At 40.2% G+C, this 16,164-nt stretch overlaps 1 protein-coding gene across 2 annotated transcripts; it reads right to left on the bottom strand.

The window, feature by feature from the left end:
• Positions 1–3,758: 3,758 nt before the first annotated feature.
• Positions 3,759–15,772, bottom strand: si:ch211-214e3.5 (zinc finger protein 518A). 2 transcript variants are annotated; one of them, XM_034569618.1, is made up of 4 exons: positions 15,322–15,713; positions 10,313–10,384; positions 7,012–8,180; positions 5,806–5,984 (listed from the first exon to the last, which is right to left on the bottom strand). In XM_034569618.1, exons 2-4 carry the CDS (start codon positions 10,320–10,322, stop codon positions 5,955–5,957), a joined length of 1,209 nt encoding a protein of 402 aa, XP_034425509.1. In that variant the 5' UTR covers positions 10,323–10,384; positions 15,322–15,713; the 3' UTR covers positions 5,806–5,954. The 2 variants fall into 2 exon arrangements, with proteins under 2 accessions (XP_034425508.1, XP_034425509.1); XM_034569617.1 differs by having other exon boundaries at positions 3,759–8,180; positions 15,322–15,772.
• Positions 15,773–16,164: the final 392 nt, after the last annotated feature.

Here is a 16,164-nt window from a genome sequence, read left to right as displayed (position 1 = left end):
CTTAGAATATTACTAGTTGTGAATAGTTATAAATACTTATACCAAAAATGTAGAAATAAAAATAAACACCACACTCCTTCCGTAAGGTATGTACATTTATTTCAGGAGAGTGAACCACTAAGATAAACAAAACAACACAGTACACATTGTCAACCTGCGAAAGGACATTTGAGGCACTTATAGCATGAGGAAAGATTCTAAAAAGATTTAACAGGCAGCTGGACAGGAACAGTTTACTGTACATCATGGGTTCAGCATTTGAGGGGAGAAACCTATAATATGGTATGTTGACGAGTAGAGCAGAACAGCTGACCAAATAACATGATCTAGTAGCACATCCCCACACAATGAGCGGTGTCAAGTTATCACAATACTTCTGAGAGCAGTGAAGAAAAAGCAAAACAGACGAAGGTGCTTGTAACGTAGTAGTGAAGCCATGTGGATCCGTCTCAAACAAACAACCCATCAGAAACAAACTGTTTGCATCCATTTGGCTGTGGTCAAAATCAGGCAGTCACTAAATCAAAAGCTATGCAGGCTTAGTAACAGCGCACATGTCAAATGACTGCACCGAGTTTGGATGTGAGGCTCATTTTTGTCAGCCGTGTGCAGCTCTATAGATCAAAACACAATCTTGACACTGTATTGGCATTAAAATGTTGAAATCACTTGCATTTTAGAAAATACAAATCACATTCATCACAAACCAAAGGAGATACAAATTGCAAAGATGCAAGTATAAGTAACCATGAGTTACTTTTTTTATCTTTTCATTTCAAGTATATTTGAGCAGTATTTTTTAGATGTAGCCCTTGAGAGTATGATTCCAAACAGCACAATTTATTGAAGAAAAATATTCACAACGTGACTATTTGGGGATAGGAGATAACTTAAGTCCTTAAACCAAAGCTATAACACTTGGGATTTCAGACATTTTACAAGCTGGCATATTTAACTTCAATTGTAAAGGGTAGATTTTACAAAGGTTCTGATTGAGCTGGGCTGTCATCTAAAGGGATAAACAGATGATGGGTTTTGAAATGGGGCTTCATTAAGAACATAGGAGAGTTTTTTTTATTTTTTAGGAGATAGCTACCCTGGTGTATTAAAAAACAGTCAATGTTCTGACAAATACACGTACTGGTTTCTCTATTAGAGCAACATACAGAAATATAAGATGGGTATGGATTTCAATACAGTACAGAGTTGGAGTTAGTTTATGGTTGGCGTGGTTAGCAGGGGAAACCGCTGGCCTTTCAATGTCCAGATATACACTCGAAGACACTTCAAGCTAACAGCTCTCCATGTTCCATGTGATTTATTTGTCATAAAGAATTTAGGGATGGCAATTTGCGGTTTTGGGGGGAGTTATCTACTGGAACCATTTCTTGACACACACCAGCCAGATGCAGTGACTGAGCCTCGTCAAGTTTGGCTGACATCGACTTGAGCCTGTACAGAGGCATAAACCAAATTAAATAAACCAAGTGTATTCAGTAAAATATAGAACAATCTCTTCAAGGAGAGCTTGTGAAAACAGCTGACGGACTGAGTAAAAGTTTTTCTAGCGACTCACAAATGAAGGAGCTCTAATATCGATGCTTAATCTATTGATATTAGTAATTTATTTAATGCATTGTTTGAATCAACTTTGAAATGTCCTGCTGAGGTCAGGACACCAGCTAGTGGAGGCTGACTGTTTTTAAAAAAAAACATTTAAAATATTAAAATATTTGCATGGCTTGCATTATTCACTCGACTTTGCATATTGAACGGAATAAAACATTCATTTACAGAGTTGGATAATCATGAAAAACAATCATTAACACCCAGGAAGAAAAAACTAAGTCCATGTCCTTTTGCTGTAAAAGTATGAGGTGTAAAATTGAAATAAATGTATGTACAGCATACTGAGCTTGAAGACAGTGAGCAGATTTACAGTACAACATGAATGCAATAAAAGGGGTAAGTGAAATATGTGGATCACCTTCAAGGATCCTACTACTCCTATTACGTCTATAGAGCAGGAAAACCAAAGATCGGTAAATATGAATCACCTCGCAGAATGTTTTACATTACCAAGAAACTTTATCGAACTAAAAACAGTAAAAAAAAAACCTTTTCTGCATTTTTATCTTGGGTCCATTTCACACACCTAGCTATTCCTGTACAGGGTACATGTTTTCTGCTGTCACATTATGTGCTTACTGTACATTAAAATGGTATGAGATGTTGGGGTGATCCAGCCAGCCCCTCTCATTATAAAAGTGACGTCTATCCGTTCTCTAATCAGCCCTAGCTGCAGTAACACAGGTTAAAGGGTCAAACATATGTTTTTACCATTTCCCAAAGAGCTTTTGTAGTGGTCCAAGTGGGTCATACAGCGTTATTTTGTAGCGGGTGGTGGAGTTACACAGGACTTGACATTCTTAGCTGGGCAGATTTGAACCGATCAAACATTTCTTTTGGTTTGATTCTCCCTGTTGGCAACCAAACCATGTTACAATATTAGTGTGACTGACAGTTTATAACACAAATTTACAGAAGAAAAAAAACGTGTGTGTGTATATATACTGCATTTTCTTAAATGTTGGCCAAGCATTCTATGCTCCCCATTTTAGCATATTACCTTTCATTATATTTATGAAGAAGCCTTGCTGTTTGTCTTATGTGATGTTATTTCACTACTGGTCCTTGTACCATTTCCTTTCTTTAACTTCTATAAATTGTTCTAACTTAGATGTTTTTCTGTTGTTTTTTTAAATAAATCACTGTTAAGCTACTCCCTATGAATAATTATACTTCCCGGAGGGGAATAATCATTTGGCCTTTAATAACTTGTTAAATTTAAGGATGTACAGTAATTTGTTACCACTGATCACTTAATATTTGGGGTACTTGGAGAGAATTTGTACCTTTCCAATAAACAATGATTTCAATAATGCAACTATTTTGTCAACTGTGGTATCTAAAGTTTTAACAGATGCCAAATCTTACTTTCAGGTCCCATGAAAACACTTCACTTTGACATTTTTGTATTTTCCGATACAGATTTTCATGTCATGTCTCTCTAGATGTTTACATCCTGTATCTGAATCTACTGTGAAGGAACATTACAACCCACAAAATGTTCTTCTCATCTTAAAGCAAATTTATGGGACTGTTGAGATGTTATCATTAAATTGAGATTTAAATGTGATTGCGTGTCTCACAACATGAACACAAGCTAAAAGCCTGAGCTGCTCACAACAAAACTTAAGTTGAATGAAATTGCATAGGGTGTATTATGGGCCGATCTTCATTTGTCAAGTACTTGCAGTGATTAATAAAGTATCCCTGTGTCAAAGATTCAGTATTTTGCTGCTTGCCACATTTGGCAGACTAAAAACATTACTATGAAAAATCTCAGCTCTGCCTATGACAAACACATGCTACAGGTTGACAAAATCCTCATTAGAAAACTAGACTACACCTGATAATAGTGTAAAATGGTATCCTCTTAATTAAAATGTACATAAAAGGAATTTTTTGGACAGAACATTTTTTTTACAACAAAAGCGCAAAACAATTGAACTTGTCATCAGTTAAGCTGTACAATAAAGTTTCCTGTCCTCATGTGCAGGATAATAACATATACAAAAGTCCCTTGAACTAGGCCTATGCTTGTTTGATATTTATGCGCAAAAATGGCAAATCAAATCAATATGAAATCACCTGAGTCATTTAATCCAACTAATATAACCTTTACTGATATTATCCCCTTTTTTAAGCCAGTGCTCCTACAACTCCTGATTACAGTGTACCATTTTCACAGTTCAATGTGATCTGTGCATGCATGATATCAATCATGCTACCAGTACATAAATTACCAGAATATGCACATATGAAAAGATAAACTATAATTCACCTAAGAATATGTATTGACATGTTCAGAACAAACATAATGGAAGGTCATTAAAAATATACAACATATATAATTTGTTCCACCTCATACGGACAGAATATGGAGCCATTTGAAGGAAATGGAAAAGTTTAGAACAGTTTATTCCAGTCTCTAGTTGCCTCCATGAGGTGCCGCTGGCCATGGCCAATCCACTCTTCTTGGCTGTTGAAGAGTCGACCACAAAACCAGCAGTCGAACACCATGGACTCTTGTCTACAACCTGATAAATTTTCCACTACCTCATATTTTTTTTTGCTTTTTTTCCTTAGCTTAAGTTTCAGAAGGAATCGTTCTCGGACAGAACTACGAACTGGCCGAGGTCTTGGATCATCGCCATGAGATGACACACCTTTGGTTGAGTAGTTCTTCCCTTGAGCACCAAGCTCAGAGAGTGCTTGGGTTGTTTTCTGACACAGAGAGACCTTAGTAACAGCACCTTTGTACCTGTTAACTACCTTCATGATATTGGCCACTTCGGGAATGTCAGCATCAGGATGATTGAGCACCACAACGGGTTGGTACCGACGAGGACATTTGACCTGCTGTAGAGAACTGAATGGGGCAAGTCTCAGTGTCCTTTCAACTTCTTTGGCTACGGGCTTCCATAAGACAGCAGTCTCTTTCTCAGTCAGTACTCTATTTGAGAGTCTTCTTGCTTTATGCACACTTGCTGGAAGTTCGTCAAACAATGGTTTTATGCGCCTTTTCCTTTGGCTTGGAGGACGAATTGGCCTTGGGGCTAGAATAGGCTTCTCTGCTTCACACGGTTGCACTTTTACATTCAGTTCAGTGGGTGAAATACAAGATCCCCTGACATCTTTCTGTGCAGTATTTTGGATGGTCATCAATTTCTTGACTCCATTGGAGGCATTTGCCTTAGTTTTGTTTGATGACAGCAGAAAGCACTGGGTCTGAGGTCTAGTGGCCAAAAACAAAGGTTGACTGCTTGAGGTGGGAGCACCACTTGTAAGGAGGCTACCAGTAGGGGTGACAATTTTGAATATGAGTTTGTTTCCTGGGCTCTCACTGGTATGGCTGCACTGACTCCCAGTCTTTGTGTCTTGGTTGTTCAGAAGTAGGCCTGATTTGGAAGGAGAAATGTACCGGAGCAAGAATGCTTGTCGACCAGGCTGCAGAGTGCTGGGTTTGTCTGAAGAGCTCATAGGCATGGCCAGAACTGGCCGTGAGTTCAGTGGGTCTTGTGAACTTGCCAGTCTGAGGCCGGGACTACCGGGGGTGTGGAGAAATGGAAGAGACCTTTGTACCAAGTAGCAAGTAGGTGGTGTCTTTGCCGATTTGTCCATGGGTGTATTATGTGGTGAGCTTGAAAGGAGTACAGGACCTTTTAAACCTGGTCTGTTGATAAGGTAGTGACTTGAGGTGGTACCAACACCTGATTGAACAGCAGAGAGAAGAGCCGTCCCTTTTTCAGTCACCCCTGCCTTTGGCGTTGATACACCTACTGTCCAGCTGTTTGGGGTTAAAGTTCCACCAGTTTGGTTACTTGATCTTTCTGCCCCTTGCTTCAAGTAAGAGACATTAATCTGAGGATTTGAAGAATTGGATATCAGTTTGAAGCCTGGGATGGCAAATTGATTCTCAGTAGTCCTCAGGAGTAATGGCTTCTTGCCCTCTGGCAATTGAAGAAATCGCAGAGTTGTTTTTGATTGTTTCAAAGAATCATTGCTGGCATTTGAACATTTTACTCTTTCCTTGTGAAGCTGTTGGGTAATGATTTCATCTGAATGTTCTTCTACAAAACTGGCAAAGGAAGTTGAATTACTCTTTGACTCTGACTGCGTTTTTGATATTGGAATGCTGTCCTCTTCAATTTTGATGATATTAAAGTCTTGGAACACTGACTCTGGATTTTCATCTTCAGTGGCAGGATCATCAAAACTAGTTATGCACTCATCAACCTCAAAATCACTACCTGAAACATTCTTCATTCTCTCCCGATTTGTTGACCCTTTGCCCTTTTCCCTGAATGGCTCTGGAGACTCTGCCAATGTCAGGCTGAACTGTGAGGATTCACAAAAACCTTCTTTGTCGGATGGGTATTCAGACATATTGTCAAAGCTTTGGGAAGTGTTAGGTGAAGTACAGAATGTTTCCTTGGAATAATTATGAAAGGTAAACACTTCCTGGTTCGGTGAATTTTGAGTGCAGTTTTCAGTGCCCAGAGCACTTTCTCTGCTACCTGGAGTGTGTGGGGATGACTCTGATGCAGGCACTGGATTTGATGAAAGCTTTCTTAAATTTCGCCGTCCATTTTTATGTTTACTCTCAGGTCCAGCACTATTAGTCATGTCTGGAGTACTTAGACAAGATTGTTCATCATTTTCTATAGTGTGAAAAGAAGAGTTTACTTTGTGTTCCTTAATAGGTTTATCTGCCACTCTGTCAGTCAGTGATAACTCATTTGCAGCACCAAGGTTTCTAGTAGTTTTTTTGGAGACAGATTTGGAAAGCAGTTTTTCCTGAGCAACTTTTGAAGGTGAAGATAAAACAGTGTTGTTACTAGCACATGCTGTTAAAGTTTTACTTATTTTAGAACTGCTACGGCCAGTTGCATCAGAATTAACTGTTACAGAGATTGAGTTACTATCAAATGTATTTCTCTCTGAGCATGTTTGACTTGGGTGATTTTGGTCGCTCACATGATCATTTGTTATGGAATAGAAGATATCAGCACAAGCCGAAGACATTTTTTGTAAAGGAGTAGCTTCTGTCTCAACATAATCTCTGTGTGGGGTGGAATCAAGGTGGCAAACAGAGGTTTCTTCCTCCTCAATCTTCACTTTTACTGCCATAATATCATCTTGATCCATCTGTATGCAAGATTCAATTCTTGGTGAAGCTGTAAAACAATGTGACGTAGAGCTCTTGCTATGAAAGCTTTCCCCATTCTCAACAGAGTCTTTCCTTTCATCCAACACAGAATTTTGTTCCAAGAATCCCACATCTTCAATTGAGGAATTGTTCTGAATGGTTGAGTCTTGTTTGGCTGTTGGGATCACTTTAAGGACCAAATGTTTTTTGCCATCAACCATTTTGAATCCCATCACTTTGGTTGTACAATTGGGAGGAAGAGAAATTTTGTTCTTAACCATCAGAACAGTCAGCGCATTAGGATTCGTGTGAATGGCAGCATCAGAGCAGGCAGAGTTGTCACATTCCGGTAACATTACTGGTGTTGACTGTTCTGTGTTATGAGAACCTCTGCTCCCGTTTTTAGTGTCCTTTTTTGCAATAGTGCCATCCACAAAGTGGTGGGCATCCTCAAATGAAATGCCATTTTGGAAGGAAAAACTCCCAGAAAAACAGTTTACTTTTGATATCCTCTGACCCTCCTGTGCTTCAGAATTCTTTTTCAGCAACAGTTTTAAGGTTGCAGTTGCATTTGCTGGATTGCTGCTGTCTTCTATGGACTTCCAAGCCTTCCTTTTCTCAGCCTCCTGTTTGTGAACAGCTGAAGTGTGTTTTTTCAGGTATTCGCTTCGTGTTGCACCATATCCACAGATCTGACAAGTGAAGGGAAATGTATCCGAGTGAGCTTTCATGTGCCTCTGGTGACCTTCTTCGTTCAAGCTGATGTGTCTGCATTTTAAACACTTCCAATGACTCTCATTATGATGATGGATGTGTTGCACGAATGTCCCTGCATCCACAGTAGTAAACTCACACCAGTCACAGTTAAACTGTCCATTTAGACTGTGACACATGATGTAGTGTCTGGTGAGCAAAAGCAGAGAGTATTGAACATCATCGTTGCAGAGCTCGCATGTAACGAGGGTATTTTTGTGCTCAATCCGATGGCGTTGGAGAGCAGGAAACTCGTTTGTGACAAAGCCACACAGATCACAAGGGTATGTCGGAAGGGTTCCTTCATGGGCCGCTCGGAAATGTTTGAGGAGATCATTGGGGCTGTATGTGGAATCGTCTTTACACACGCAGCATCCAAAACTCAGAATCTTTCCAGAGAAAACAGCCCCTTGCTGAATTTTACAATGGCCTTTATTGAGTGCTGGTTTATCTTTCTTGGTGGAACTTCCATGCTCCTTGATGGAAGATTCTTCTGCATTATTTAAGTGTGACCCATCTGTCACTTCTCTGAAATGCTTATACAAGTCTTTTACCTTGTCTTTTTCTTCCACTATTACTGATATGCTGCAGTTTTTGGCAGAATCATGAGGTATTATGAAGTCTTCTTCCATAGTTGTAAATTTGCAGATATCTGTAAGAGAAGAAATCAAATAAGTTTTTAATAAACACAGAACACTTAATTTGTTATCTATTTAAAACTGCTGTAGAAGATAAAAATAACACAATGTATTATATATCCACTTAATTATAAACTATGCAATGGTGCACGACAACCTTTGGTAGAGAAACATGCAACCAACGGTGATCCAAATTAGTAAAGAGCAAACAGATAAGAGTGAATCCAGCTAACACTTGGCATATTCCAAATATGACAGCATCATCAATATGATAATTAGTGTATATACATCATTTAACAAGTTTTTGAGAAAGATGAAGCTACATTCCATTAAAAGTGTCTCTTTTCAGCAGGTTCACAACAGTTTAACTATGTTTTCAATTAATTCTGATGTTTAAATAAGTGTATCCATTATGTTTAATTAGATAGTTTTTTAGAAATCTGATAGTAATTGTTTTCTTATTATTCTGTCTTGTATGAGTTTATATAATTTTATAAAAATAAAATACATATTCCTATCATGCTCTTACATATATTAATCCTTGTAATGACTCAGTACTGTAGTACTGTATCTATGCTGTCATGTTCAAAATTGTTTCTAAAATATTCTTGTAATTATTGCTATTATTATTATGACAAAAGAGAGCAATGGACTACAGTATTAATTATGTGTGGCCTAAACAAACAGGCAACTGTATAATGAATACAGGAGAAGGGTCACTACATGAGTGCACCAGTCAGAGCTGAAGTCACATTCAATGTTAAACCAAATGCAATTTCCTTATTGTGTTGTTAATCATTGTTCAGGTGGTGTTAATGTCATCAGAAATAAATTTGTCTTGAAAAAAGTCAAATAATCCCACTCAACTCCCCCTAATGACCCTCACACGTAGAGGAAATGATGTTAGCTTTGCTACTCAAAGAAAGTCTAAATAAAGATAAGGGCTGGCTGCGGGACATGTAGTCAAAACAGAATCACTATGCTTACAAGTGTCTTCAATGACACATTTTGCTCAGCGTGTTTCCTGCCATGCTCCATTAGAATGGTTGGAGGAATCAAATTCCCCCAGTCAGAATACACAGAATACTGACCATGTATGTACATTCACTGTGTTCAGATATAAATGGAAAGAAAAAGTCAGACAACTTCTGCATTTACCTTGTTTGAGCATTTTCTGTCTCATACTGAAAGAGTGGCTGTGAAGCTTCCCATGACGTTACATAGGAGATTATTGGTGTCTGTCACCTTCACCTCTGACCTGATTGAGCCAATAGCTTAGCTGCTGCTCTGTACTCTTTGATTAGACCCCTGCTCACGACTATGTGATGAACATGTACAAACAGGCCACTTTATAAGGCACGTAACTATCTGATTTGTTTAAAAGGTACAAATGACCAATTCACCAGCATGAAGTCACACCAGCCTTCATTAGTTAATGTCAAACCCAGGAGTAAGTGGATGACACAGATAAATTGAAGTCGTTTGTTGGTTGAAGTGCTCTCTGTGGCTGGTCAAAGACTTTACAAGTCTGAGTGAACTCCATAAGTGAGACGCCTTCTCTCAATCTGATGACAGAGGGTTGAAAGAGACAACTTGAATTTTAATTCAATCATCTCAGCTAATAAGCTCAATACAAGACATGCTAATCAGAGCTGCTCCAGTAACATCATTTAAAATCAACAAGTCTTTTCAGAAATACTGCCCCTGTTCATCTGAATAATTAACAGAACACACCATCATCGCAGGGACAACTTTACCTTAAAAAAAAATCGAAATGAAAAATGCATGGTTATTTTCCATGATGCAAGAACCACAAATAAAATTTCAATCACTTCCACTTCACTCATGGTGGTGAAAGAAGCCCAGGACTCAAACCAACACAACTTTCACCTTGGTAAATATTCTGACAAAAGGAGAAACTAAATCTTAAAAAGGAGAAAGACTACAATAAAACTAGATTCAACAATCACAGTGATCATTTCATAATTGTAAAGATTGAGAGCCAGTAAAATAAGTCCCAAAACACAACCCAAACAGTTAGGTTACAACATATTAAACATGATCTACACTCCTATCAGTAGTTATAGCTTCATTGCTGAGGTAAGAATAAATGGTAAGAATACATTTAAGAAGAAGATATTGTTACCTGTACTCATTCAGGAAAACATCAATACATGTCCTCTTTGAAGAGCAGGAGCTTGTAGTATGGCCACTGTCCCTGTAAAACAGAGGCAGAGAAATGACAACTTTCAGTTATAAAGCCATACAATTAAACTTTCCGTTAATTTATTACCGACTGCTAATGAATCAAGCATGGAAACACAAATGTGTGGAGAACATCTTGTTGAAGAAAAAGTGTTCGAAAAAAAACACAATTTGTCACACAGTTTGTTTGGTGATTAAACCTCAAGTGATCAACACTGACAAATGATTATTCTCTTAAAATGTAATGTTATTGTTCAACGCTACGAACATGAGAACCCTTCAACAGAATCCAGAGAACTCTGCTGGGCAGCATGCCACATCGTTTTCACCATTTAGAAATAAAGCAGACCCTGTTGGAAACCTGTTTGGAAGTTCATTTGTATGTGACCTATTCTTGTATTGTATAACATTTTTCAAACCTTACGCAACTATTTAATAGACGACTGTGGCAACTAGCATGATACATTTTCCAGTGAGAGACAGCAGCTAGTAGACTCGATAAGGCTACATTCACAAAGTCAGCTCCACAGACAGAAAGACATGACCTGTGTGTGTTCAACAATATCAACCGACATCACAGTTTCAACTTAAAGCATTTAGCATGGACGAATTAACATTGTCATGTAGTTTGCCTGCTAAGAGAACTGCTTGGCGACTGTGGTTATAGGGCCTCATTCACCAATATCTTCTTAGGAATTTTCTAAGAAAACTCTACGTCAGATTCATGACACGTTCTGAAACTGCAGAATTGTTTGCATCTGTCTTCTTATATTGATGAATGCCATGTCTGCGTAAGTTGAGAGCACGTTCCAGTTTTTCCCAATTAGCATAGGTAAACGCCCTGCTAAGGCCCATAAAAGGGCATGAGACTGCAGTGCAGAGTACACACAGAGAAATCACAGAAACTGAAAAGACCATTAAAGAAGCCAGGAAAGATTGAGCAAAGATCTAAAGACTGGGCAGTACCAGACTCAACCCGTAAAAAACAAGGTTGTTATAATTTGTATAGTCAGCAGTAGACATACAATACCAAAAAAATACATACATACATGGGATGCAGATATACATTCAGTGAAAGTTTAATCGGGAGAAAATCGCATTATAGATGTAAAAAAATTATTTAATCTAAGATTTGAAGTCTAACTAAATATTGTCAAACACAGAAGAGAGGGAAGGAGGGGAAAAGAAAAGGAAGGTGCACAGAGTTATGAGGTGGAAACACAGCACTGCAGGTGAACGCTCAGCTGAGCATCTGTGGATACTCGACCTGAGCCTGACGGGACCCACCGGGACCAGACATGCCGGGCCAGGTTCAGACAAAATGTTTTGAATCATATTCGGGTTCAGGTCCCGCTCGGTGCGCAGTGCGCACACTGCACCCTCAGATCTGGGTGTGGTGCGTTTGAATCTCCTGATCCATCTCTCGTGTCAGAACAGAAAGAAACTCGATTTTCAGAATTAACAGGCTACACTTGGACAGAACATTTTTACTAAAGGATGTAGCAGTAAAACTATGGAACATGTGACACATTTAATATGTTAACACTAGTGTGTGAAACCTTAAGATCGGTGACTATTTTTGTGACTAACAACCTCTTCAACATGTTCATGTGTTTAAAAAGTGTTATCTTCTGCAGTATAGACCAAATATTCTGTGTATGTGATCTCTTCAACATTTCCATGCATTTAAGAAAATGATAATATGCACTGAAAATTGTCATTCAGATTAAAAATGTAAATCTTATTATAGAACTGTAGAATTAAAAGTAAAAAAACACTAACTGATTATTTTTCACAAGCATTTCAGTTGTCAACTGTGTGTAAATTTGCTCTTCAGTGTGTGTAGATTCTGTTCTTACATAAGAACAAATCCCAGGCAAGAAAACATCGGTGAATGTTAGACTCTTCATAAAAACTGCGTTAGTGGGTTTTAAGAACGGTCGGTGAATGAGGCCCATTAGTCTTAACATTAGCATGTATGTATGAGCATTCATAACCTGAAACTCTAACACATGTGAAACATAGAATATTCATTAATCAGCCTCAAAGGCACAGTAACAGTGAGGCTGTCTGACCTACTATTTGTTCCTGAGGTTTCAGCGTGAAACCTTCCACAGACTTCAGCTCCAGAGCTGTTACCAATGAGTTTGAGCTAACAGCCACTCCTAACAGGCAGGTTCCATTCATTACTTTTTAGGTTGATGCAGTTGTAGTCACAAATGCAACTTTTCTTGTTGATTTCATTAGTTAGTCATTAACCATGAGTCATTAATTAGTTTTGGGATGATTTCTACCCCTCAGTGTATGCTTATGAGTGATTGCATCACTCAGAAACCAGTCTCTGGCCATAAGGAGAACTCATCAGACCATTCCACAATGGAAAAAAAAACTTAGGCACAAAGTGTTTTTTGTGCATTTTGTCAACTTCAGTGATGAAGACCAAAGCTTAGTTCATAGTACATGACTTTCAGCACAATATGCCAATCGCAGACAAATTTTGGAATTTGCAAACAAAAGCCCCTAATCGGCGTTAAATCAGCACCAATCGCTGTGTGAACACTTCAAAGATGCAATTAGAGAGGCTTGCCGACCGAACCGACTATAACCCCTTAATTTGAACACTCCTCATGTCTGTAATAGGGTAAATCAAACAATAACCATGTGTGTCAGGGACAGAGTAACACACACTTAGCACAGCTATTAACTGCATCAGGTTCAAGTTTGGTTCGGACAGAAAAACCTGAATGCCTGTCGGGTTCCGGTCAAGCTTGGTTAGTTTTGTATGGGTGGACCCGGCTAACTGGTTCTTTGTTGAATGCACATTTGATTAACTTCCTTACCTCTGTTAAAGGGCACTGCAACCACTTCCCTCAGCTTTTCTACGGGAACAACCCAGGACTGTCTCCCATGCAGCGGATGAGACAGTCCCGAACAAAGCAAATACAAACCCAAAATTTCCTACTGCTGCTCCTCAACACACGAGCTGGTAACAAATGCTATTGTTCCACCTTTTATATGGTACAGTCATCTAACTAGTGTTTTCAGCATTCAGCAGCAGACAATATGTGATCATCGAAATGTTAACTCTTTTAGATTCTGTATGACCCTTTTCAGACTTGGTATTAACGTCCATCCTGAAAGATCTGATTTCAAGTGGACAGCTCTAGTTTTGTCTATTCACACCACTTCACTTATCAGCTCTATATGCAAAAACACACATAGCTCTCTGTTCATTAAGACAAAATAAAGTTGGGGTGTGTGTGTGTGCGTATGGGTGTGTGCGCTCGCTCGGTGGAAGAAGCAGCAATAGGAGCAATGGCAGGATATGCACCATTTTCAATTGATTTCCCTTTGTTGATCTCCACAGCCGATCTATTCCTATGTCTCAAATTACTCTACATACACAATCTATGACCTGTCCTCTGAATGGACTCTGCTCTGTGATTGGATTTTCACTGTCCAATCAAATTCTGGTGTAAAGACAAGGTCAAAATTCAGACTTTTAAAGTTAGCCTCACAAACTGTGAGAACTTGTCAGCATTGAATCTTACAGTTTTTTTACTTGGAATCTGTGCACAGGTGTTCACAAGAGCACTTATTACACACTGCCTATTGTTTTTCACAATTTATCTTAACACTTTATCACACTGCTCCCTCTGGAGCTACTGACGAATGTTCTGCTTGAGTTTTTCAAAATTGTCCGACACTTTAAAAGCACGCACAAAGAACATTTGTGCAGCAGACTGGTTAACTGGCAAATAAAAGACACTATCTGTGGTGCAGTTGTGTTGTTGTATAACCCAGCCACAAAAGTTTACACCTTCATCAATGAGTTAGCATAAATTCCTTTTAGCGGTGAGAGTGATGGAGGGGGCATTGCCATATCTGACGATCACACGGGGAAGCGCTTGTGAGTGAAGGATGGTATTTCCTGTGAGCCACACTTTGAGGCAAACAGGCCTAATTACATAAGCGACATGCAACAGGGTCCCACTCCTTGAACGGGCTGAAGGTTGACTGCTGCCGTCAACCGCCTCTATTCAACTTTACACTTTTGAAATATTAATGGGAGCTCAGCAGACCTGCATCACCCTACAACTCCATAGGTCTCAGTCAGCTGTCAGCCCTGTGGAGCTGAAGGAAGCCATGTTAGAGGGGGGAAAAAATGGCTGCCATCCTTTTATGACTTCTCTGCATCAACTCCTTCAGTCCCAAAAAACATTGCACTGCTGCTCACACTCTGCTCACTTACATAACCTGTGTCCATAGCATACCTGGAGGACAGGCCTGGGAATGATGGCACACAGATCAAATTCAACAACACATAAGATGAGCCCTGCTGAGCTTCCATTGCTTCTACTGAAAGTGGACACAGCAAAGTGGGTGTGGGGGGGGGGGGATGATAAAAGTGAGCGGGACTCAGTGATCACCTGGGCTGTAAACAGGTAGCTCGCTCCAGGCCCACTACATCTGCACGGGGCGCGTGGAAGCGAGGCTCGGGGTGAGGGAGGAAAAGTTGCATGGTCTCCAAACTGCAGCCACTCAGCACTCAGCGCTGTGCCCGTGTCTGTGGCACAGCGCTGCAGCAGCAACGTGGACCCCCCTCTACCTGTAAACAATTCACCATCTTCATTTCACGAAAGCTCCACTTTTGAGAGTGACTCGCTCCACTGTGAAGTTTGGTGGAGGCGAGGGGAGGCTGCACCAGTGGGGAGAATTGCAGGCTGTGTGGACTCTCTCTCCCTCTCTCAGCCACAGAGCAGCCGGACAGAGCCCCGTGCGGACCCGCGGCACTGTGGCAGAGTTCGAGCCCGGCGCGCGGGGACGTGCCAGCCACTCCGGCACAGTGTCACGGTCCGAGGAGTTCAATAAGCAGTTATTTTACACAACAAATCAAGCCCCCACCCACGCCAAGATATTCAAAGTTACGGAAATTCTCTTGTTCCTTACTATGAACTCGGTGCAAGTTGAGGCGGCGTCCCGTCAACATCCGACATCACGGAAACAAGGCTGAGCTTGAAAAAAAAAAAAAAAAACCCCACACACACATCAGAAACATTTGCCTTCCTTCTCTCCTCTCTGTGGAACCACAGCGACGGCGGCCATGACACTCCATCCGGGTACTGCCGTGCTCTTGACACTCATGTAGAAGCGGATGAATATGTGTTGCTTGTCAAATCCCAAACTAGTGCGTTGACGGGGCACTTCCCTTAGAAAACCCAATGAACACAACTTTCACTGCGGTGGAATCGTGCGCTGCTTCACGACACGTCCACGAGAAGCTGTCGGTGTTTACGCAGCATGAGTCCGACGTCATTAGTTGCTTGTGTCCATGTGTGTGTGTGTGCGCGAGTGCGTGTGTGTGCGCGCGCGAGGGTGCTCGGTGGAAGAAGAAGCAATGGGAGCAATGGCGGATATACGCCATTTCCTTTTGACTGTGTTAACACATTGCCATGTGTTGATTTCCTTTTGCTGATCTGCGATGCTGATCCATGTGTTTATAACTCTAAACACTCTACACACACAACCTATCACCACCCTGTCTGTCTGCTGGACACACACACACACTAACACAGACAGACACACACACACAAAGAGACAGACAAACAGTAATGGAGGACGACAGGCTCATACACTGTTAACTCGTCACCCAACACTCACACTGTAGCATTGTGCACTGACAGCACTTCACAGTAGCCATAATAATTAATAAATAATAAATATTAGCCCTCAGTGGATAGAGGAGTCAGTTAAATGTGTCAGACTTGTATATAGATATATGCCATGATATCA

The sequence above is a fragment of the Hippoglossus hippoglossus genome, chromosome 19 (assembly GCF_009819705.1).
Source record: "Hippoglossus hippoglossus isolate fHipHip1 chromosome 19, fHipHip1.pri, whole genome shotgun sequence".
Taxonomy (NCBI): Eukaryota; Metazoa; Chordata; class Actinopteri; order Pleuronectiformes; family Pleuronectidae; genus Hippoglossus; species Hippoglossus hippoglossus.
The sequence above is the reverse complement of the archived record's forward strand: the minus strand, read 5'-3'. Positions and strand labels throughout refer to the sequence as shown.